Source organism: Crocodylus siamensis, chromosome 10, assembly GCF_052110815.1.
Source record: "Crocodylus siamensis isolate JL-2025a chromosome 10, ASM5211081v1, whole genome shotgun sequence".
Classification (NCBI taxonomy): Eukaryota; Metazoa; Chordata; order Crocodylia; family Crocodylidae; genus Crocodylus; species Crocodylus siamensis.
This window is the reverse complement of record NC_143404.1, coordinates 44,212,130-44,236,197: the sequence shown is the minus strand read 5'-3', so window position 1 is coordinate 44,236,197 and position 24,068 is coordinate 44,212,130. Positions and strand designations below refer to the sequence as shown.

The following is a 24,068-nucleotide window of genomic DNA, read 5'->3' as shown; positions in this document are numbered from 1 at the left end:
ACCCCAACTGACTTCCTGCCCCTGAGGCAGGAGGCTGGACTCTATGATCTTCCAAGGTCCCTTCCAGCCCTAATGTCTATGAAATCTGTAAGATAGGGTCTGGGATCAAGCAGCTGTCCACATGGAGAAGTCCCAGGTCTTGACTCCAGATCCCTGAAAGTAGGGTGCCAGATCAAAAGCTGCCTACCCCATGCCTCCCTTCCAGGGGGAAGGGTTTCATTTTCATTGAGTTCAGGCCCTGCAGCATTTCTCCAGACCCCAAACCCCCTTCCCGGGTCTCTCGCCTTGTTCTCAAACCCCACCCCCATTCCCTCCCCTCCCTCTACTGCCAAAGGTTTGCTGTTTTGTGTTAATTGGACAGCTGAGATATGGGCAATGTTCAATAGATTTTCTTTATTAAACAGGGAAAGTTTGGCAACTGCAACATTTTTAACTGAGGTATGTCTTTTACTGATGCCTCATTCCCTCACATCCTAGTGTGTGCTCCTGGGTGGGGGAGGGGTCTTGGAGGGAGAGGAGAAGGAAGGCAGTGCCTAGACAGCCTGGGTTGTTGGTAGCAGCGCTCATTATGTAGGGCCAGAGGAGCCTGTGGCGGCTTCCAGTCCACGCAGGTGGGGAGGCATTTAGCCAGGGCTTCACAGATTTCAACAACCTGCCGTGGTGTCGGACTGGGACCATACACATTGGCAGGGGGCTTGCCCTCTCCCCCATCCCTGTGCTGCATGTGCTTGTGGTGCCAGGTATGGTTACAGTCTAGGGCAGTGGTTCCCAAACTCTCACAGATTGCACACCACCAATTTAAAATTATACAACCTTAAGTACCACCAGCAAATTTTTGTCACATAAAGTAATCATAATAAATCTGTTAACACATACTACTGACAGGTTGTCTGTGTGCCACTGGTGGTACTTGTACCACAGATTGGCAACCACTGCCCTAGGGAATTATGTGGAGAAAAAATCAAAATTATTCAAAATTAATTACATATTTTTTTTTACAAATGTAATCTAAATATAATACTATTTTAACCTTTAGAAATATATGCAGGTACTTGTACGTGGAGGGGGCATGGGGTATGGTTGCGGGGTGTGTGATTTGTGTTTGTATGGAGGAATTGTGAAGGTGTGGGTGTTGTGGGTGTAGGGTTTATGGAGGCAGGGGTGTGGGTGTGGGGGAGTATGGGCTCCCCCACCACATGCTCCCCCATGCAAAGCCCCCCCAGTACAGCCCCCACCACTACACACTGACCCCATGCACAGCCCCCTGCCAAATGCCTCGCCATACACAACTCGCAGCTCCCCCACTATATGCCCCCCAGTACAGCCCTTGCTGCTATACATCACCCCTGTGCATGGCCCCCACCATCACATACCCCCCCAGTATAGTCCCTGCCACCCCCATGCACAGCCCACCTGCCATATGTCACCCCCCGTGCACAGTCCTTCTACCTCCCTTCCCTCCCCAGCACAGCCCCTGTCACCACATGACATCCCACCCTGCTGCATACAGCCACACACCTCCCCTGCACAGTCCCCACCACTGGCAAGTCCTTGGGGCACTCCTGGCAGACAGAGCCCCCAGCGGCACACAGCTCCAAATCCTGGGAGATGTATGTGGCGGCACAGAACCAACCCAGTTCATCCTGCTGGCAGGCACCTTCAGGCCAGACTAGGCTGGCTCTGTGCCAGCATGTGGGGCTCACAGCACTGCAGGTGGGAACCATATACAGCCCCAGGCACTCAGCTGCAGCCATACAGTGTTGGGGGCTTTGCTTCCCTTGGCCAAGAGTGCCTTGAGGGCCTGCCACCTGCTGCTGCCACTAGCAGCAGGAGCTGTGTACCGTGGGGTAGGTGGCCCATACCCACCCAGTACCTCCACACACACACCCATGTCCACCCTTGCAGGCAGGAGGTCCCCTTCCCACTCACTAGCTACATCCTGGGGAATTGTGCTATATTTTGTAATTATGCACAGTCATACATTTTCCATGCAAAATTATGTGGGCGCATAATTCCCTGGGGCTTATCTGGTCCACAGTTGACGTGCTCCAAAGTGAAGTGCTTATTCCAGTGGTTCAGTTGCCTCCCATAGGGCCTCATGAGTCAGGTGAGAACAAGCTAGGCAGGACCTGAATGAGGATTTAGGGGGTGATGATGTTGCTGATGACAAAATCAGGGACCATGGGCTCATGGCACCTGCTCTCCATCACCCCAGGGAATGGAGAGTTGCACAAGATGCGGTATTGTCCATGCTGACCATGTGAAAGTTGGTGGTGGCCCAGTCGTGCCCCAGATGCCCATGTTCCGTACACATGTGCATGCACACATGCACATTCCCTGGATGCCTGGGGTTGTGTTCGCTTTGGAGGGGAGCGGGGCATGCATGTGCACACACACCCACACATAGAGAACACAGACTTCTAGGGCTATGAGCTGGGGGGTGGGGGTGTTGACCTGGCCCACAACATTTCACCAAAACTCCCGAAGTGGCCCTCCAGCCTAAATAATTGCCCACCTATGCCTTTCAGCTCCTATGTGCTAAACTGTGAATATGCCATCTTCATAGAGCAGTTGAACATACTTTAGCTTGGGACTGAGCAAGACTTCTTGCAGTTGCTTCACGTGTCAGCCTGGGAGCCACAACAGTGCTGGGCATGAACTGAGGATTAGAACTGAGAGATTGGAGAGAGAGTGATTTTCTTGTGAGCAATGTGCTCCCACTGGTAATTGGGTATTCTTGTCTTTAATAGATTTCCAGTGTGCATTCATTCTGGTGTGCAGTCGTTGTTTGTTCTCTTCTATGTATTTTCCATCAGGGCATTTATTTGGTGCATTGAATGAGATATATTGCATTTGTGCAGGTGCAGCTGTAAGATCCAGGAATGGTGATGGTTCTGTTGTGGGGTGTAGTAATTTTGGGGGTGGTGGAGGTATGTTGGCAGGTTTTGTATTTCTTGTCATGGCATGGTCTGGATCCATTCGGTGTGCTTTGGGCAGTAGGAAGTTTGCTTCTAGTGATGAAGTTAGCAAGGTTCGGTTCTTGTTTGAAAGCTAGGATGGGTGGTTCTGAGAAGATCTCTTTAAGAATTGGGTCTTCTTCTAGTATGGGTTGCAATTCTTTGAGGATTTTCTGTGTATGTTTGAGGGAGGGGTGATATGCCATAACCAGCTGTGTGCGATTCGTGGGGGTTCTCCTTTTGTATTGCAGCAATTTTTCATGTGGTATCCAGATAGCTCTTTCAAATGCGCGATCAATCTCTCTGGAGGAGTGTCCTTGTTGAGTGAAAGCCTTTTTAAGATTTGTGAGGTAGCAATCCCAGGTGTTTTCAGAGCACATTCAGCGGTATCTGAGGGCTTGGCTGTATATCATAGGTTTCTTGGTGTGTTTAGGCTGATTGCTGGTTCTGTGCAGCTATGTATGTTGGTTGGTGGGTTTCTTGTATGACGTGGTCTGTATTTTACCATTCTGGATGCTGATCATCATGTCATCAGGTCATCATAGATCCATAGATGCTTCTTGAGCAAATCCCGGGATGTCATTCTCCCCTTGTACTCGGCCTTGGTGAGGCCGCAGCTGGAGTACTGCATCCAGTTTTGGGCTCCACAATTCAAAAAGGATGTAGAGAAGCTTGAGAGAGTCCAGAGGAGAGCCACGCACATGATCAGAGGTCAGGAAAACAGAATTCTTCTAGTTCTCCACATTGAAGTATTGTATATGGGTATTTTTCTGGACAGAAATTTAGGCCTTTAGAAAGGACAGATTTTTGAGTTTTGGTAAGTGTGTACGTGGAAAGATTGATATTTGAGGGTTGGTTGCCGCTTTCATTTTCATCAAGTCTGAGGCTTGAATGTTGTAAGGTGTTGGTGTTGTTTCTCTGATGGTTGTTTTATGGCTGGGAAAGTTGTTCCTGGAGTAATTTGTTCCATTTTTTCTTTTTATGTTAAACAGATGTTGTAGAAAATTTTTTGTAGTTTCATTGTATCCACTCTAATATAATAAAAGGCATTGTCTGTCTGTTCATGTGTCCGTGTGTGCGTCTGTCCGTAACACTTTTGGGTAACTGCACATGCACCGCCGAGAGGGTGGGCAGTGATTGCCTGCATGGCCCTGGCTGCACGGACCTATGTTTGAGCCACTGCTGGGGAAGTTTGTGGCAAAGATGCCCCAGCCTCCCAAGCAGTGGGGCTTCCCTATGTCTTCTTGCCTGAGGATGGGTGTGGGGGGAATCATGGTGGTGGTGCCCCCCCCCCCCCACCTGGCTCCGACGCTCCCCAGAACAGCCGGCAGGAAGGGGGAGGAGGTGGGCAGGGAAGGTGGGAGGTGGACATGGGCCAGGCAGATGGGAGGAGGGGTAAAGCGGGGCCAGACCTGGAGCGGTGGGGAGCGGGCGTGACCTGGAGCGGTGGGGAGCGGGAGTGGAGCAGGGCCAGACCCAGAGTGATGGGAAAAGGGGTAGAGCAGGGCTGGACCTGGAGAGGCCAGGGGGGAGTGGGGCCAGACCCAGAGAGGTGGGGAGGCATGGAGCAGTGGCGGGTTGGAGTGGGGCTGGACCCAGAGCAGTGAGGCAGGGGGGTGGAGTGGGACCAAACCCAGAGCAGTGGGGAAGCGGGTATGGAGCGCAGCATGACTTGGCACGGGCAGTGGGGTTGGAGCAGGTCCAGACCTGGCTCAGCAGAGAGGAAGGATAGAGTGCCGTCAGACCCAGACCAGCCAGGAGAGTGGAGCAGGGCCGGACCTGGAGTGGTGGGTGGAGCAGAGCTGGATCCGGAGTGCCTGGGGGGTATAGCAGGCACAGAACCAGAGTGGGGCGGGGCACAGTGGTGCACTGCTGGATGCAGAGCTCCGCCCCTGCTTGCCCCTCCCCATCATTCTTGCAGGCAATCTGGTAGTTGTATAATATTAGGGAAGATGTCTGGATTTTTCTCTTTTAGGTTGTATCATGCGTTGATTTCCTTCCTGAGTTGGTCTCTTTTGGAGTAGATTATGTAAAGAAGATGATTTCTATTTTTCTCTGACGTTCTCCTGCATAGTTGTAAAGCATATTTGGAGTTGTGTGTAGTAGTCAGAGGATTGTGGATGTTTAGTCCTCTGGGAATGATGTTGTGTTTCTTGCATAGCCTTAAAAAATATGTCACTGTTGAGTTGGCTTTTTTCTTTTTCATGTTGTACAGTTTCCATTTTCAAACGGCAAAATTCGATATCTTCCATGTTACAGGGGTGTGTGTTGTAGGTTGGTCTAAAGACCTAGGCAGACAAGGCTCTTTGGGTCAATTTGATATCTTTTATTAGACCAACTAACTAGTTGGAACCCACTGACTTCTCAATTTACATTTTCACCGACCAGCTTTCTTGCACACGTATGAGCCTCTGGCTTCTTTACCATTCATTCCCTCCAGGACGAGCATATGCCAACTGCACATGCTTCTTCAGCCTAACAAAGGGTTTTTAAACCCAAACTTGCTAAGAATTTTTTTTTCTAATAAAAGATATCATCAGATTTACCCAAAGAACCTTTTCTGGATTGACTAGATGCATTTCTCAAGAATTACTGTATTCATACAGATAGACAAAGAAATGCCATTGGTCTGAGTGTAGGCCCATGCTTCCTTGGTCACCTACTCTGGAAGACACCAGTCTACAAATCAAGGACCCATTGGCAGGCTTTGGAATTCATTTTCTCTACAGTTGCCTTACTGGTACAGAGTTTCTTATCAGTGTGAGGGTTATCTTTCTCTGAGCATCTGATGAGGTGGGAACAAGCTGGATTTTGGGCTTTGGGTTTTTAAGGTCCTTGTATAAGTTGGTGTGTTTGCTTTGCTGTCTTCTGTTTTTTGAAGGGAAGAATGTATAGGTCAGAGATTTCAAGAGGTGCTAATAGGAATTTTTAAATAGTCGTAAGTATTGAGTTAGATTGTCAATTTACTACTAAGATGAAGGAGTAATGCTGGTTGTAAAGTCTTGTAAGTATTAAGTTTCACCAAACACAGTTTGTTGGAGAGATTTTAAAACTCTTGTTTTCTATTTTGTTTCAAGTTGTTCCAACACTTGAATTTTAACAAATTTAGCAGCTTCTGTTTTTAAGACTCACAGTGTTCTGTACCATTTGAAAGCAGAATGGGATTTCAGACCCTTAATAACAGTTTACCCCTAGGGCAGGGGTAAACTGCAGGCAAGAATGGGAGGCTTTTAAAACTGGTGGTCCTTGAACTCTTCAGTGAAATTAATTTCTGTCATCTAACCGCTGTTAAACATTTGACTTTCATAGATTTTCATAGACATTAGAGCTGGAAGGGACCTCGGGAGATTATCGAGTCCAGCCCCCTGCCCAAAGGGCAGGAAGTCAGCTGGGGTCATAGGATCCCAGCAAGATAAGCATCCAATTTACTCTTGAAGGTGTTCAATGTAGGTGCTTGAACCACCTCCGCTGGCAGACTGTTCCAGACCCTGGGGGCTCGGACAATAAAGAAATTCTTCCTTATGTCCAGCCTGAAACGGTCTTGCAGGAGTTTGTGACCGTTCGACCTTGTCATCCCTTGGGGCGCTCTGGTGAACAGACGTTCCCCCAGATCCTGGTGGTCACCCCTGATAAACTTATAGGTGGCCATCAGATCACCCCTGAGCCTGCGCTTTTCCAGGCTAAAGAGTCCCATGGCTCTCAGCCTGTCATCATAAGATCTGTTTTCCTGACCTCTGATCATGCGCGTGGCTCTCCTCTGGACTCTCTCAAGCTTCTCCACATCCTTTTTGAATTGTGGAGCCCAAAACTGGACACAGTACTCCAGCTGCGGCCTCACCAAGGCCGAGTACAAGGGGAGAATGACATCCCGGGATTTGCTCGAGAAGCATCTATGGATGCACGCCAGCATTTTGGTCGCTTTACTAGCTGCAGCATCGCACTGGAGGCTCATGTTCATCTTGTGGTCAATGATGACCCCCAAGTCTTTTTCTTCTGTAGTGCTAACCAACGTAGCACTGCCGAGCCTATAAGGGTGCTGCAGGTTTTTCCTCCCAAGGTGGAGAACCTTGCATTTTTCAGTGTTAAACACCATCAGATTCTCGTCTGCTCATTTGCTGAGCTTGTCCAGGTCAGCCTGGATCACCCGCCTATCTTCTGGCGTGGATGCTTTGCCCCAAAGTTTGGTGTCATTGGCGAACTTGGCCAGTCCACTCCTGACTCCAGTCTCCACATCGTTAATGAAGATGTTGAACAGGATGGGTCCTAGGACAGAGCCTTGAGGGACCCCACTGGTCACAGGGCACCACGATGAGTGACTGCCATCAATCACAACCCTCTGGGTCCGACCACGAAGCCAATTTCCCAGCCAGCGGATCGTGGTGGAGCCAAGGCCCCAACTGGGCAGTTTGGCCAAGAGGTGATCGTGGGATACCAGATCAAAAGCTTTTTGGAAGTCAAGATATATGACATCAATCTCTTCTCCCTCGTCCAGGTGATAGGTCACCTGGTCATAGAAGGAAATGAGATTGGTCAGACAAGACCTACCCGCAACAAACCCGTGCTGGCTGTCCCTTAGAATGTTAGCCTGGGCCAGTCCCTCAAGGATGGCCTCCTTAATAAACTTTTCTAAGATCTTCCCCAGGAGAGAAGTCAGGCTAATGGGCCTGTAGTTAGCCAGATCCACTCTCCTCCCTTTCTTGAAGATCGGCACCACATTGGCCTTCTTCCAGTCTTCGGGCACTACACCAGAGTGCCAGGAGTTTTCAAAGATCTGTGCCAGGGGCTGGGCTATGACGCTCGCCAGCTCCTTGAGTACCCTGGGGTGCAGATTGTCAGGGCCAGCTGACTTGAAGGTATCCAGCTTCTCAAGGTGTTCCTTCACGAGGTCAGCATTTATGGAGGGTAGGGGATCCCCCTCACCCAGATCTCCCTGTCCCATAGCAGGCATGGGCATCCCATGGGACTAATGAAAGACTGATGCAAAGTACCTATTTAATAGGTTGGCTTTTTCCTGGGCGTCAGTTGTCAGTTGCCCCATCTGGTTTAGCAGGGGTCCAACATTGCCCTTGCTTTTCCTCCGGCTCCCCACATATCTGAAAAAGGACTTTTTGTTGTCCTTGATGCTTGAAGCTAGTTGGAGTTCAGTTGCAGCCTTGGCTTTCCTGGTTTGCTCCCTGCAGGACTGGACCAGTGCAGAATAATTCTCCTTGGAGGTGAAACCCGTCCTCCATCCTTTGTAGGCTTTCCTTTTTAGCCGCAGGAGGTCCGCTAGGTCCCTAGAGAGCCAGGAGGGCTGCTGTGCCTTCTTGCTGCCTTTCCTCCGTGTTGGAATAGATTTAGTTTGTGCATTGAGGATCGCTTCCTTGAGAAGCAACCACTCGTCTTGAACTCCGATCTCCCTGGGGTCATGGTCCCTGAGGGCCTGACCGACAAGCCTCTTGAGCTTGTCAGAGTCGGCTTTTCTCAAGTCAAGGACTTCTGTGTTGCTGACTGACTTGCCAGCTTTACGGCAGATGGTGAAGGTGATCAGCTCGTGGTTGCTGTCACCCAGCTTCCCATCAATCACTAGGTCGTCCCCCATAGCCAGTACCAGGTCGAGCAGCGCTTTGCCTCTCATTGGCCCATAGACTTCTTGAGTCAGGTAGAGGTCATCCACGCACGAGAGAAAGCTTTGCAACCGCTCGGATTTTGCTGAGTGATCTTCCTACGAGATGTCCGGGTAATTGAAGTCACCCATGACAACCAAGGTCCTGGAGCAAGCGGCCTCAGTCAGTTTGATTGGTAACCAGTCAGTCAGATTGATAACCAATCAGAATGCGAATAAAGTATTGCAAACAGACTAAGGCTTTTATAATATTAGAACTAGCTAATTGCCTGTCAAGAATGATGGATTTCAAGGAGTGTTTACATGGCCCCCCCCTCATCCCCTGCTCACCCTTTGGGGTCAGCCCTGTAAAGACTCCCTCTGCCACTGCCACTTCCTCCTCCAGTGCGGGGGCTCCTTCCCCCCGCCAACCTCCTCCTCGCAACAGGTCTTTCCCCGCCCCCCTTTACAACTCCCCCACCCTACCAGCTGTTGTCACGGCGGGGGGGGTACCTCCACCATGACTGCCCCCCTCCTCTCCCCTCTTCCTTCCCTGCCAGCCAGCCCTAACAATAGCTGCCACCATGACCCTCCCCTTTCCCTCCCCCCACCCCACGCCCGGCCAGGGCCATGCAGACTCCCTCCTCTGCTGCCTCTCCCTCCCTGCCAGCTGTTGCCACCATGACCCCTCCCCCTTCACCCTCAGGCAGGGAGGCATGAGGAAACCCCATTGTTTGGGTAGCCGGGGTGTGTTCGCCACTGTCACAAACTTCCCCTGCAGCACCTCAAACGTGGGCCTGCGCAGCCAGTCGCCGCCCACCCTCTCAGCAGTGCATGCACAGTTGGCTAAAAGCATTAACAACAAACAGACATGCAGACAGACTATATATAGCCCTTTATAGAGAGAGAATTTTAGCTCATGTTTTCTCCACTTTGGACCAATGTAGTTCTTCGGTTAAGGAGACAAGAAACTGTTTATGCTGAGAGCAGCATACATCTTGGAGCTTTACTGATGTCAGTAGGAGGGGAAAATACAAACTAATTAAATTTTACCAACAGGCATCGGGGGAGTCCCTGTTCCCCCAAGCGCTACCAAGAGTGACTAGAAATAATGGTCACAAGCTGGCAGAGAGTAAATTCATATTAGACATCAGGAGGCACTACTTCACTGTCAGGACGGCTAGGATCTGGAGCCAACTTCCAAGTGAAGTGGTGCTGGCTCCTACCCTGGGGGTCTTTAAGAGGAGGCTAGATGAACACCTTGCCGGTGTTGTTTGACCCCAGTACTTTTTTCTGCCATGGCAGGGGGTCAGACTTGATGATCTGCTCTGGTCCCTTCCAACCCTACAAACTATGAAACTATGAAATTTAGTGGAACTATTGAGACTTTATAGTCAATCTGATATCAATATGGAAAGACATATTAAATGTCCTAGAAGTCTGAAAACACAGATGTCTTGACAGTGAAAACAGATTGGCCACAGTGGTCTAAGCATAAAATTAGCCAAATGCTAATCCTGCACAAGTGAGCAGAGAGGAAAAAAAGGTAGACTGCAGCACTGCTATTCTGTATTTGGGAGAACTAATGTTACATGAAGTATTCTACTGATTCTTGAGTTTTTTTCTTGAAATGTAGTTAAAAATTAAAGTTAAAACCTTAAACCACCCATTCAATTATCATGGATTTTGTGAAGTGGGTAAAACAGAATGAGCTCACCAAATTTGAAAATGTGGTAAAGGTGGTTTGTGCAGTTGCATAATGGTGATATTCAGTTTGGGGAAAGGGCAGAGGGGAAAAAAAAAAAAGAAAACCAATATTCTCTCATCCTTCTTTGTAGATCACAGAGGCCTTGTTAAAGGAAAGAGACAAACAAGCTAAATGGAATGGAATTCCCCTACTCTTGCAGAAACTATATGAGAACAGCCACCCAAACAGCGACTTCTCCCAGTGCCAAAACATCCTTAAGGTAATGTGTTCTCAGCCCCTGATTTTGAAATACGACTATTGTTATTGAAAACCAGGCTCTGTATTTTGGCATATTAAGAAACTTTACCTGATCCAATTCTGGCTTTAGTCCTTGAAATTCCTTTTATGTTCTCATTGATTATGTGGCATTAAGGGAAGGTCTTATGATATCTGTGAACTAGCATAAATAGAAAAGCACATAATTACTAGGGCTGTGTGAAGCTTTGGTATCTGATTCGATTTAGTGGAGATTCAGCCTGATTCAGTGGCCGAATCTCAGAATCCGAATCAAATCAGGAGACCCTTTAATCTCTCTGAATCGAATTGGAACCCTCCACAGGGCGGATGGGGTGTCCCACGGGGGGGTCACCAGAGTGCTCGGTGGTGGACCTGGAAGTCGACCAGAAGCACTTCCTGTCCACTTCCAGGTCCGCCATGAAGTGCGCAGGGAGCTTCCCCCCCCACCCCAGCTCAGTGACCTGTGCATCCTGGGTCTGGGGGGGCACCTGGGGGTCCCTCCCCATGGCTGATCACTGAGCCACTTCATCTGCTCCACCATCTCAGCGTTCATGAGCCTCACCTGGTACCTTGAGGTATATATCAAAAACATTTAAAACTGTATCTATCACCAAATCGCTGATTCTCTGAATCAGCATCGAATCTTCAGATTTGTATTCAGCCAAATCGGATCAGGACAGTGATCAGAATCAACTAATCGAATCGCTGTCCCCTCATTTGGGCTGAATCCGAATTGAATACGGCCTGTTTCGCACACCCCCTAATAATTGCACAGGAATTGTTTGCTCCTCCAGGGCTGTTACAGAAATGCTGCAGTGTGAAAGTTTTATGAGTGAACACATGTGGGTTTTTCCTTACAGGAAATTTCTCCACTTCTTTCAGTGGAGGCCATGGCATTTGTCACAGACGATAGAAAACCTGCTCAAGAGTCCACTTACCCAAACACATACACATTTGATCTGTTTGGAGGAGTAGATGTAAGTGTTCTTGTTTGTTTGGTTTGGTTTTTTGGGAGGTGTGAGGGTTAGATATGGCTATAATATAGTAATCTCTGAGGAACTTTGATAGTAAACAATGCAAGAATGTTTCAGTCAGACATTTGGAGGATTTATAAATGCAAACAGCTTTGAATCGGAAGCTTTTTTTGCTTTTTTTTGCGATCATACGGTGTGGGAAATCTTTCATGAAGTTAGATGCCTAGTTACTAGCCAAATTGCATGAACCGAGTTTTTCCGAACTAATATGTGGTTAAAAGGAAGGAACTCCCTATTCTTCCCATCTGCATATGTGGTATGAGAGACTTGGTAAGTTTCTGTTCTAGATCTTGTGCCTTTAACAACATTACCTTTCTTTATATTGCTAACTGATATGTCAGTGTGATCTACAAATTCTTGGTGGTGGTAAGCAGTTAGCAGATCAAGTTAATCATTATTTCAAGTAAGAAGCTTCTGAGCATTTGTATATCTTGCATAATTTGTAAAGAAGTTGTATAAATATTTTTAAGGATCCCAATTTCTGCTAGAAACATACGTGAGCTACTCAGGTAATACTCTGTACGTCTCAGGTGCATTCTATCCAGGAATCTCAGTGCCCTGAGTACCGTGCCATTGTCAGAACATCGGTATGGGACTGGAATTTGAACAAACAAGTTCAATGGCGTGTATTCAGTCAACACGAAATTTCATTAGTTCACATTCCATTTGCTCTTTAACTACAAGATGGGTTTCTCTACTTGGAAAATACTTTAAATATCAAAGCCAAACCTTTAATTGTTATGAGATTTGCTGGACTGAAAGTAATGCTGCTAATAAGGTTTTTTTCTACAGTATCAAATGCTAGCAAATAGCTAGACAGACGCATAGCAGGACAGACGCATAGCTGTCCTAATAAACTGGGGTTTGACTGCCTCTGTCCTGGGAGCTGCGCACTGGCTGCTCTGCTTTCCCTGCCCGCCCAGCAATGGGAGGCACAACATGGTGTTGTGCAACTCCCAGGACAAAGGCAGCAGGGTGCAGAGCCCAAGCCTTCAGCAGGCAGCCCACCTCTGCCCCGCACACAAATCTGGTGGGCACATGCTCCCCATGCCTCCCTTGGGGGTGTGTGCAGTGATAGGAAGCCCCCATACCCTTGAACGAGCCTCCCATGGCTCTGTTCCACTACCTGCCCCAGCCCCAGGGTACCCAAGCCCCTGCCCCTGCCCCACTCTGTCCCTCACCGTGGAGTCCTCAATCTGCTCTCCCTCGCCACCCCACCCCTTCCCTTCCACAGACTTACCTACATGCTGCTGAGCTGTATTCCTGGCCACAGGCAGGCTGCACACCTGGACAAAGTGTTCCTATATGGCACCAATATATCAGTATACCTCATGTGGCTGAGCCAGTGGTTTTTGCATTAATCACCCACATTAATGGTGATTGACAGCCTTGTTAGGAATATACCTGCATGTCTAGAAGAGATTGTGCATCTAACTTCCAGTCTTCTGTTTCAAGAGGGAAGAAGGGAGGGTTCTGTTAAAACCAAGTAGTAATTGTTTAAAATGAAATTGAGACAGTTTTATTTCTTCATTCTGCGGCATACTTCACTTATACAAGATTTCTCAACTGTATGGTAACAGGACTTAAGCTGTTGCTTTTGCCTTTCTCAGAAGTTGGTAATTTTCTTGACCTGAATCACTAGCTGATTCTCTTTTTGCCTGCCTTTTTTTGCTTTTTCCCATTTTGCTGTTTTAAGTTGACTGCCTCTTTCCTTTAGTAATATATGTGGTGTGGTTTTTTTTTTAAATACTATTTTGTTTAAAATAGACTGTGCTGATTTTGATCCCTATCATATAAAATCAGTAGAACATGAAAATCATCAGTTAACTCAAATGGAGGCATTTAAAATGCTTTTTTATATGTATTTCTAACTTTTTTCCTGAAAAATTGCAAAGCAAACTGCAGTGTTGGTAGGAAGCTGCTCTTTTTTCCTGCCAGGCTTTTTCTTTAAATCTGATGTTTTCACAGCTACCTGTTGCTGCCACCAGGGAATGAAGCAGCAGAGGGGTTTTCAATAATGTTTGGAGTTCAGCTAACTTTGCTTCTCCAAGTCAATGGTACAACTCATAGTGATTTCAGCAGTTTGGCCAGTACTGAGTGCTTTTGAAAAAAATGAGGATATTTCAAGTGAGCAAGCTAAAAAGGCAATCATGGTAATCTTCTTTTACTCTTTATGACCTCCTGATCTACCAAGCACTACAACAAGATTATGGAAACATTTTCTTTTCCTCTTTCAGTTTGCTTTGCTTATTTATGTGCATTTGACAGCTCACTGTTCTCCATTTTCCTACTGCTTGTTTTGGTTTTTCATTTGGTAACAGGAGCAGAAAATAATGTTTTGAGTTTGGGTTTAGAGGAGAGATTGGATCAGGTGGAAGAAAACTCATAGTTTTCAGGGCTTTGTAGGAGATGCAGTACCTATGGGCTCCTATACCCATGCATGGAGCCTGCTCCAACACACTGGACATCCAGCCAGTTGAAACAGACTCGATTAATTGAGTGTGCTGGAGCACAGAAATTGATGTACTCTGGTAACCTTCCACATCATGTATATCAGCCGCGCTGCACATCTCTGCACTGAAAAAGTGGTGGTGGGGCTCTTTGAAATATAATATGTTTGATGAGCTTTAGTGTAGAGTAGTATCCTGTTGGCATTTTTTCAGTGCGAGGATGTTGGTTGATACCCATGGCATGCAGGCGCTTCTAATTAACGTGGTTCACTAATTAAAGTGCCTAGTGCCATGTATTTTTACCACATGTAAAAATGCCCTATGTTTTTAACTTACTAAATTTCAAGGTCAATGCTTGTTTTAAACTTGTCTTTTAAAACCAAGACTGAAACTTTTAACTCAGCTCTCAATTGTTTTTTAGATATATAGGGAGTAAAAGGAAGGCCCAGGGAGGAATAGGACCTCTGCTAAATGGGCAGAAACAATTGGTGACGGACAGAGGGGACAAGGCTGAACTCCTCAACGAGTTCTTCGCCTCAGTGTTCCTAAGCGAGAGGCATGACAAGTCTCTCACTGGGAGTGTAGGGAGGCAGCATCAAGGCACCAGACATGCGTGGACCCTGAGGTGGTGCAGGGTCACCTGGAAGAACTGGATGCCTTTAAGTCGGCAGGCCCGGATGAGCTGCATCCGAGGGTACTGAAGGCACTGGCCGACATCATTGCAGAGCCACTGGCGGGAATATTTGAACGCTCGTGGCGCATGGGTCAAGTCCCGGAGGACTGGAAAAGGGCCAATGTGGTCCCCATTTTCAAGAAGGGGAGGAAGGAGGACCCGGGCAACTATAGGCCAGTTAGTCTCACCTCCATCTTTGGCAAAGTCTTTGAAAAAATTATCAAGGCTCACATTTGTGAGAGCCCGGCAGGGCAAGTTATGCTGAGGGGAAACCAGCACGGGTTCGTGGCAGGCAGATCGTGCCTGACCAATCTAGTCTCTTTTTATGACCAGGTTACAAAACGTCTCGACACAGGAGGAGGGGTGGATGTCGTATACGTGGACTTCAGGAAGGCCTTTGATACAGTATCCCACCCCATACTGGTGAACAAGTTAAGGGGCTGTGACTTGGATGACTGCACAGTCCGGTGGGTGGAGAATTGGCTGGAGGATCGCACCCAGAGAGTCGTGGTGGATGGGTCGGTTTCGACCTGGAAGGGTGTGGGCATGGGGTCCCACAGGGCTCGGTCCTTGGACCGATACTCTTTAATGTCTTCATCAGCGACTTGGATGAGGGAGTGAAATGTACTCTGTCCAAGTTTGCAGATGACACTAAGCTATGGGACGAAGTGGACACGCCGGAGGGCAGGGAGCAGCTGCAAGCAGACCTGGACAGGTTAGACAAGTGGGCAGAAAACAACAGAATGCAGTTCAACAAGGAGAAATGCAAAGTGCTGCATCTAGGGAGGAGAAATGTCCAGCACACCTACAGCCTAGGAAATGACCTGCTGGGTGGCACGGAAGTGGAAAGGGATCTTGGAGTCCTAGTGGACTCCAAGATGAACATGAGTCGGCAGTGTGACGAAACCATCAGAAAAGCCAATGGCACTTTATCGTGCATCAGCAGATGCATGACAAATAGGTCCAAGGAGGTGATACTTCCCCTCTATCGGGCGCTGGTCAGACCGCAGCTGGAGTACTGCGTGCAATTCTGGGCGCCGCACTTCACGAAGGATGCGGATAATCTGGAGAGGGTCCAGAGAAGGGCCACTCGTATGGTTAAGGGCCTGCAGGCCAAGCCCTACGAGGAGAGACTAGAGAAACTGGACCTTTTCAGCCTCCGCAAGAGAAGGTTGAGAGGCGACCTGGTGGCTGCCTATAAGTTCATCAGGGGGGCACAGAAGGGAATTGGTGAGTATTTATTCACCAAGGCGCCCCCGGGGGTTACAAGAAATAATGGCCACAAGCTAGAAGAGAGCAGATTTAGATTGGATATTAGGAGGAACTTCTTCACAGTTCGAGTGGCCAAGGTCTGGAACAGGCTCCCAAGGGAGGTGGTGCTCTCCCCTACCCTGGGGGTCTTCAAGCGAAGGCTAGATGTGTATCTAGCTAGGGTAATGTAGGCCCAGCACTCTTTCCTGCTTATGCAGGGGGTCGGACTCGATGATCTATTGAGGTCCCATCCAACCCTAGCATCTATGAATCTATGAACTGTAATGAATATCCTTTTAACAGAACTTAATGACTCATTCTAGCAGCTGGTTCTCACGTGTAAATAGCCAGGAAGGCCATACTGAGCTAATATAATAAATGGGTCTTAGCTAAAACAGATGATCAGCTGTGAATTAATCAGAGCAGCAGTCTCAGGCTCAGGAGGCAGAATGCTTTCATCTTTCTTAAAGCTGAATCAAAATTGCAGTACTGTATGGTTGTAGTGGCTTGCTCTGCATTTGTTCATTTTTTCCTCATTTAAATCAGATTAAAAATTCAGAGCAACCAAGAGTTACTGTAGCTAAACCTGGAATTTGTTGTAAATCTAATAGACCTATTAGGAATTTTTGTGTGCATTTCAGTATCTGAGACAGACACCTGTTAGTCAGATGCTTCAGTTTTAGTATTATTTAGAAAATACAAAAGCTGTCTTTACCTTATTTAGGTGTAGGCAGTTATCTGTTAGCCTACTCTTTGTAGATTAGCAGGTTTTAAATTTTGAAGTGAGAGGTCACTTAATTAAAACTAATATCATGCCTTTATGATGGGCAAATGCAGTCTACTTATTGGGCCAAGCTTGACACCAGAGATTTCCTGATATGCTAGTTTCATTTTTAGTTCCAAATGACTAAACACCTACATTTGGTTTAGTCAAGGCATAAATATTCTTCAGAGCAAACTGAGGTTCTGCTTCTTTGGATCTTTTCTATCTATAGAACCTCTTGCTTTCTTTTTCCAGGTATTAAACTGAAAATAAACTTATTTTCCATCTGTACCTTACCCAGCCCAGCAGCCTTCTTTTTGTTGCAATTTGCTTTCAAAGCTTAGCTGTTCCAGAATATTTTCTTAAAATTCTGGTGTAATGGCTGCTAGCAGCAAGGATGATAGGGCAGTGGTTCTCACCATTTTGGGCTCAGAGCATCCCTTCTTTGACCTGAGGCACCCTCCTTAACTTATGTGACTTGAGCAGCGCTCTGATTTAAAAAATGAATTTATTTATTACATTGCTTACCTTCTTGCATAGGGGCCAGGTAGTGGGGTTGGGGCAATGGCCAGTAGGGAGGAGCCTTGACCTGTGCTCATTTTCTGACGCTTTGGGTACCTCACAGTGCTCTGTCACCCTGGTTGAGAATCACTTCTTTAGGAACACGGGGGATGGCAAGCAGCAACAGAAGGTAGCTTGGTAGTCATTACTTTCTATTTAGTGATAGCTTAACTTTTGTTTGTTTTATATATAACATTTTGGAAGTTGTTTACCTCTGTTCATAAGGGAAATAACTGTGGCAGTCTGAAATCATGCTGAAACTTGAAGTATGGGTTGTCATTATAATCTTGGTGTTCTTGCCATCCATCTACTATATAGCTTTTTTTACTATATTTTACCTGGGATGGAAAACAGTACTTGTTTCAAAATGCTGTTTGACAAGTTGGATGTACTCTGTGCTGTCTCCACTGTTTTGCTTTTGGGAAGTGCAGTGTGTTAATGCTTGTGTGGGTGTTGCCTGACTTCTTTCAAAAACAGAACAAGAACTAAACATTTATTTCAGACAATTGGAAGTGACTTTGGTTCTACTGGTTCACTCTCGCTATTTGTCACAACTTCTAGAAGGATTTCAATAGATTTTGGATTGATATTAGTGTTTGGCATTGAAAGTCAATAAAACAATTTGCAATACTGATTATTTCTATTAAGATGACCCCACTGTTAATTAATTACCTTATCTTCACAGCTTCTCGTGGAAATTCTTATGAGGCCAACTCTGATTACACAAAAAAAGAAACAAAAAAGTAAGTGCATAATTTATAATGTCTTATATGCCTGATTTTACAGTTTCTTGGTCTCCTTCTCGAAAGAATTTACAGCAGGGGTGGGCAAAATACAGCAAAATATTAGAAAATTAATATTCATCTGCCCCAGCTCTCTGTCAAAGATGACAGCAGCCAGGGGCAGTAGGACCCAAGGGAAGCCCTGGCAGGCTCCTGCAATAGCAAGGCCCACCCAGCCCCAGCCAGAAGCCCCTGGCTAGCAGAGGCTTCTGGCCTGGGACCCTGGGGCTGTTTGCATATCCCTGCCCCAAGCAAGAAATTCAAGTAAGAAGGGGGGGTGAAAGTGGGGGTGGGGGGAGTGGAAGTGAGCAGGCATGCAGGAGCATGGGTCCCACACTGGTATCTCAGGGCCAGCCCTGGCAGGGCCCAGAGCAGTACAGCAGGAGCATGGGGCATGGGCTGGCAGGGGACTGTGGAGCCAGCAGGGAGAGAAGGGAGTTGGCCCAGCTCCATAGAGCCCGAGTCAGCTGGGACCCTGCGCTCCTGCTGCCTGCTCTGGGCCCTGCCGGTGCTGGCCCCGATGCACCAGTGCGGGTCCCTTGCTCCTGCCTGGCTGCCACGTGCCCACTCTCTCCCAGCCCCATGGCACAGGTGAGGATGACCACAAGCAGCCCTGACCCTGCGCACCCTGCTCTCGCCCATCTGGACTGAGTAGAGGTGGTGGGGGGAGCAAGCTGCTGCTCAGCACAGGGGAGGAAAAGCATCCCCTTCCCCTCCCACCGCCAGTGCTCCCTGGGGCAGCCGCCCAGAGCCCGCGCAGGGATGTCCTATCTCTCTGCCATGTCTCTGCTGCCCGTGGGGCAGTGGTAGCAACAGAGAGTGGGCACAGGCAGCCCCATGTGGGCTCCAAGTGGCTGCTGCAGGGAGTGCCAGTGGTGGGAGGGGGAGCGGCTGCTTTTCCCCCACCCCAGCAGCAATTCGTGCCCTGCTGTTGCTACTGCCCAGCCCGTCAGGCGAGCCTGGAGCTGCCACAGGGCCCAGGCTGGCAGCAGTGGTGACAAAGAAAATGCAGCTGAGTGTGGGGTGGGGGGGGAAGCACCCTCCCCTCCCACCGCCACTGGGCAGTCTTCTGGAGTCTGCTCTGCACTAGTCTCTGCTGCGGCTCCTTTGCAAAATTTTGCAAAATTTCCTTGACTGTTTCATTTCGACGTTGCTTCGACTTGTTTTGAGCTCGAAACAGCAAAATCCAAACGAAACAGAAGGCTTTTGTTTTGAGTTTTGAAGCAGTAGCTAGGTTGTGGAAGGCAGGGGAGAGCCACGGGTGTTCTCCCAGTGGCTTTGTACAGCCCCATGTGGCTCAGCCTGGTGGGGAGCGCAGCCCTGGCTCTTCCCACCTCCAGCTGCTGGGCTGCACTCCCTGGGGTTGGCGGAGCCAGTCGGACCACAGCGCAGCGCCGGCTCTGCCTGCCTCCCATCACTGGGCTGTGCTCCGATAGGCTCCACCAGCCCCTTGAAGCTCAGCCTGGTGGTGGGAGGCTGGTAAAGACAGGGCTGCATTCTGCCTCCCACCAGCGGCTTGAGTTCCACACCTCACTCCACTTGGCTTGGTTCCGAGGTGCTTGCAGCCCTGTGGAGGGAGGTGGGGCGCAGCAAATAGACATCCCTGTGGAGCTCACTGGGCAGGGGAAGACCCTGCTTTCCCCATTATCCTGTAGTTCGGGTCTGGCACAGTGAGAAGTGGGGAGATCACATCGCATCATGGCACAATTCAATCTGAACAAGATCTGTAGAAGGAGCTTTTGACAGATTCCACCTTTACTTTTGAACAAAAATCTTGATGGAAACTGCATTCTTGGGGGAAAGGGTAAGTGAACTACAGGGTTAGAAGGCTGTTGTTTCAACAGACATTTAGAAATGGAGCAATACTAATGTGCCTTAAAACACTTCCTCCAACCTGTAAACTTCTTGGACTAGACTACTGTGTTCCATTAGTAACTTACCTGCAAAACACCTTGCTTATTTTATATCTTGATTTCAGATGGTCTTACTGACTTTATAAAATGTGATACAAAGTGCCCTGTGGTTGTAGTTTATAAAGTAACAGTCCAGGAGACTGTATATTTAATTGGCGTCTTTCTTCTGCTTTGTAGTAAGTGATGACCTGATCAAGGACTGTTTGAGCATATTGTACAACACTTGCATATGTGTAAGTACAGTCTTTTCATGGCAAACCCATTACATACCTCAGTGTTGTCTGTATGCAACTTGGTAAGGAAATCAAAATGCATGTTTTAAAGCCCAAGTTTAAAGAGAAAAAAACTGGAATGGTTTTAGAGTTGTTTTGCAACACTTGCCAAAGTCTGGTTACCTATAAGACTTGCACCTCCCTTCTTCACTCATATTTACTGAAGTTATGTCTTATTTATAGGGGTGTACTTGGTAGCCGTGTTGGTCTGAGACAAAAAGACATACAAAAAACAAAAACTCTTGGTTCCAAAATGATACCTTTTATTGGACCAACTGAAAAATGGCAAGAAAATTGTCCTTTTCTGCAAGCTTTTGGGATCGAAGTCCCTTCATCAGGCTCTGGGAAAAGTGTAAATGGTACAAGATGGTAAAAAGTCCCCATGGGTAGGAAATAAACTTCATTTTTGCACAGAGGGAGCTGAAGATAGAAGTCTGTCCCTCTGGGTCCATGAGTGTCTTTGTGAGCTGTGTTGAGTAGCTCTTTGATGTGTTGATCAGGTAGAATTCCTTCCCTGGAGGTGTCAGATGGCAGGCAGGGAAGCAAAAAAAACTTCCTTGTTGTTCTACAGTGAAGTTTAAAATCCAAAATCAGCTGAAATTCAGCATCTTCCATGTTTCAGGGGTGTACTTGGTAGTCTTATTTATAGGCATTTCAGTAATTCTGCAGCATCTGTGTATCTAATAATTCTACCGTGCACTGTGGGTGTTTGTGTACGTGATAATGTTCCCATGAGAGAGTTATTTTCAGCTCTTGTACTTGGAAATTGAAATTTCAAAATTAGAAAAAAATGTGTGCCCACATTTTAACCTGAATGGCTTGTGCCCTGTTCAGTGTTGGCTAAAGATGTTTTAGGTCTGATCCTATAAATATTTTATGTGCAGAACATCCTTTTGTCAGTCAGCGAAAGTTCAGTCCTGAGGAAGGGCTACAGGTTAGAGACACATAGAGATAATATTAAAGGCAAGTTAAGAATCCTAAATTGCATGTATAATATGTTTTTAAACATTTGTTACAAGTAACAGATATTCAGTATTTCATACTTAGTCATTTGAGTCCAGTATATAGATTATTGTAATCCTGGGAAACTATAATACAGTAATGATTATGTGGTCTGGGTGGTCATTGAGTGGGAGCAATTTCAGAGAAACTGGCTTTCTCTTGAAAAATATTAACAGGTGATGTTCTCAGAATACTAGTGGAGAGGCCAGCATTGAAAATATATATCACATTTTTATTTTTATTTTTTTCTCTTAGGTCAAATAAAACTGTGACTAGCCTAACTCACTAAAATATAGTGTTTCGAACCCATAAAATAACTGCTGGCTGATTTCAGTGATTGTGCTGTCTGGATCATGTGGAAGATTACTTCAGGATTCCATGTATACTGTTTTTATAGCCAAGTTACAAATAGTCAGGAAGTGCATCAGTTCAGTATCACAGTAGCAGTGGCACATATGCAATGAGAGTAGATCTTATTTTTTCCAGCATTCTTAACAGAACCCTTTGGAATAAATTATAATGAATCAAACAAACCTCCTGGCCTCAGATACTGAAATGAAATCCTTCTGAAAAATATGGAAGTTCTGTCAATGAGTTCATTAGGGCAAGACTTTTACCCTGTTGCTCAAAATCTGCTTAGCTGAGAGCTTTAATATTTGTGGCAAAAGTCTGAGTTCAGCTTTTATAACATAGCTGATAGAAGTTGCTCCAGTACGGAGGTAAGGCATAGAGCCAATGTAGGATCCAGGCATTTAATTTTGATTGAAGCAGTGAAGCAGTTTGGATTAGGAAGGCGACTTTCATACTAGGGCATTGAAGTTTCTGAAGACCTCATGTTAGTCTCAGGTGAGATCTAGTTGTTAGTGTCAGTCACTAAACTATACTTCATCTAGCCGCAGGAGTAAGTGAGAAATTTGTGACATCTTATTTGGTACTGCTAGGTTCTGTCATTTATGGGCATGTTAACTATTCCTTACCATTCCAGACAGAAGGAGTCACTAAACGATTGGCAGAAAGAAATGATTTTGTGTTGTTCCTGTTTACACTGATGACAAACAAAAAGACATTCCTGCAAACAGCAACCCTTATCGAAGACATCCTGGGAGTTAAAAAGGTCTGATAATGATTTTTTTTCCTAACCCCAATTGTGTAACTATTTAAGAAATTTAGGAATTCCTTTGTAATCAAACTGTTAGGGCTTCAAAGATGCTGGTCAGCATTAATCACAATTGTTTTAATGAATCAATGAACCACACCTTTTTTGCATGAACTGCAACTTGCATGTAGGTGAGGTAGCAGCTTTTCATGAGGAGTGTTAATAGCTACATAAGACAAACAGTCTATTTCACAAACTAAGAACAAGTCACCTGCAGTTCATTCATACAAGAAACTTATTTCTGATTTCCCCTTGTGAGATTTTTAGTAGATCTCCTGACCAGATACTGCTTCTCTCACCTTCTACTTGCACTGTTTTGCTCTTCTGGAATCATTTGAAAGTTACACACTAGAAAAAGGGTTTCCTGCCATTAGTGCCTATTCACAAACCTGGTATGAAACAAATTTGCCATTTGTTACCATGTCATGTTTTATAGATGAAGTACTGCCTGAGACCATCTAATCTATCCAAGATTCTGCCATGTTTACATTTCAGGTCACATCTACTGGCATCTTGGAACTGGCTCAGAGAAAACTGTTGTAACTTGATGCAGTTTTATTTGTTGAACTGAGGGCTTTGTTTAGCCTTATTACAAACTGAAGAACATACCAGACTAAACTGCTTTCATGTTATCCTGACAACAGCTTATTTGCTAGAAGTTGGCAAAAAGCATGTCCCATGGTGGCTCTTAGGCTGATCTTACTTACTATTTGCAATTTTATGAAGTGTTGAATATTAGAACAATGTCGTCTTATAGGTAAACAATAAATTTGAAATATTTTGACACAAGCTTTTATACTTGTGAGTAAAAATACTACTTCAAATAATGCAGTTTTGCTATTTTTTAAAAAAAACAGACAAATAATAGTGTGAACAATGAAAGTAAGCTTCAGTTCCCCCTCCCCAAACTTCTATCAGACAGTTCCCATCTATCTAACATCATGAACTTGGAGGTACAGAACACATTAATGAAACTTCAGAAGAGTTTAGCTTAGTCTTTGCTTAAAAGTTCACTTAAAAATATAGTGTAAATTTTGCATCTGTGAGATTGGTAAACACAAGGAATCATAATTACAGATTGAATTCACAACTGTATTTTGGACTCTTCACCTGCTGCTGTCCATATACCCCCTTCTATCCCGTTAACGTAAGAACACAAGAAGTACCATACTGGGTCAAATCAGTGGTCCATAGCCCAAGATTCTGTCTCTGATAGTGCCAGGGGTGGATGCTATAGAGGGAGCGCATTGAACCAGATACAGGTACTCCTTACTTAACGTCATCCCAGTTAACATCGTTTTATTTTTATGTCGCTGATCTATTAGAGAACATACTCGTTTAAAGTTGTGCAGCATTCAGTTATAACATTGTTTGGCTGCTGCCTGCTAGTAGGTAATTACTGTGACGTAATTGGATTTGCTTAACATTGTTTTGCTTAAAGTAACATTTTTCAAGAACGTAACTATGACGTTAAACAAGGAATAGCGGTATAACTGAAGTGATTTTTCACCTATTCAGTACCCTACCTGGCATCTACCATTACTAGTTTAGATATGCCAAAATAAACATCTGCAACTGTTCCATTCAATAGCGATTACTAGATCTATCAACCATAAGAAACCGATCTATCATCCATAAAATTAAACTGAAAAAAAGTTCCTGTCAGGAAAATACAACCCACCTCAA

At 46.2% G+C, this 24,068-nt stretch overlaps 1 protein-coding gene and 1 pseudogene across 1 annotated transcript in view; one reads left to right on the top strand and one right to left on the bottom strand.

Annotated features, from left to right (window-relative positions):
• Nucleotides 1-24,068, top strand: part of TRPC4AP (transient receptor potential cation channel subfamily C member 4 associated protein) — an 81,700-nt gene that overhangs the window by 23,477 nt on the left and 34,155 nt on the right. The window contains exons 2-6 of the mRNA XM_090064831.1: nucleotides 10,380-10,508; nucleotides 11,386-11,502; nucleotides 17,943-18,000; nucleotides 20,130-20,185; nucleotides 22,212-22,340. Of these exons, the coding sequence (XP_089920957.1) occupies nucleotides 10,380-10,508; nucleotides 11,386-11,502; nucleotides 17,943-18,000; nucleotides 20,130-20,185; nucleotides 22,212-22,340 (489 nt within the window). The remainder of the gene's footprint in view (nucleotides 1-10,379; nucleotides 10,509-11,385; nucleotides 11,503-17,942; nucleotides 18,001-20,129; nucleotides 20,186-22,211; nucleotides 22,341-24,068) is intronic.
• LOC149856531 (uncharacterized) lies at nucleotides 2,626-3,481 on the bottom strand (annotated as a pseudogene).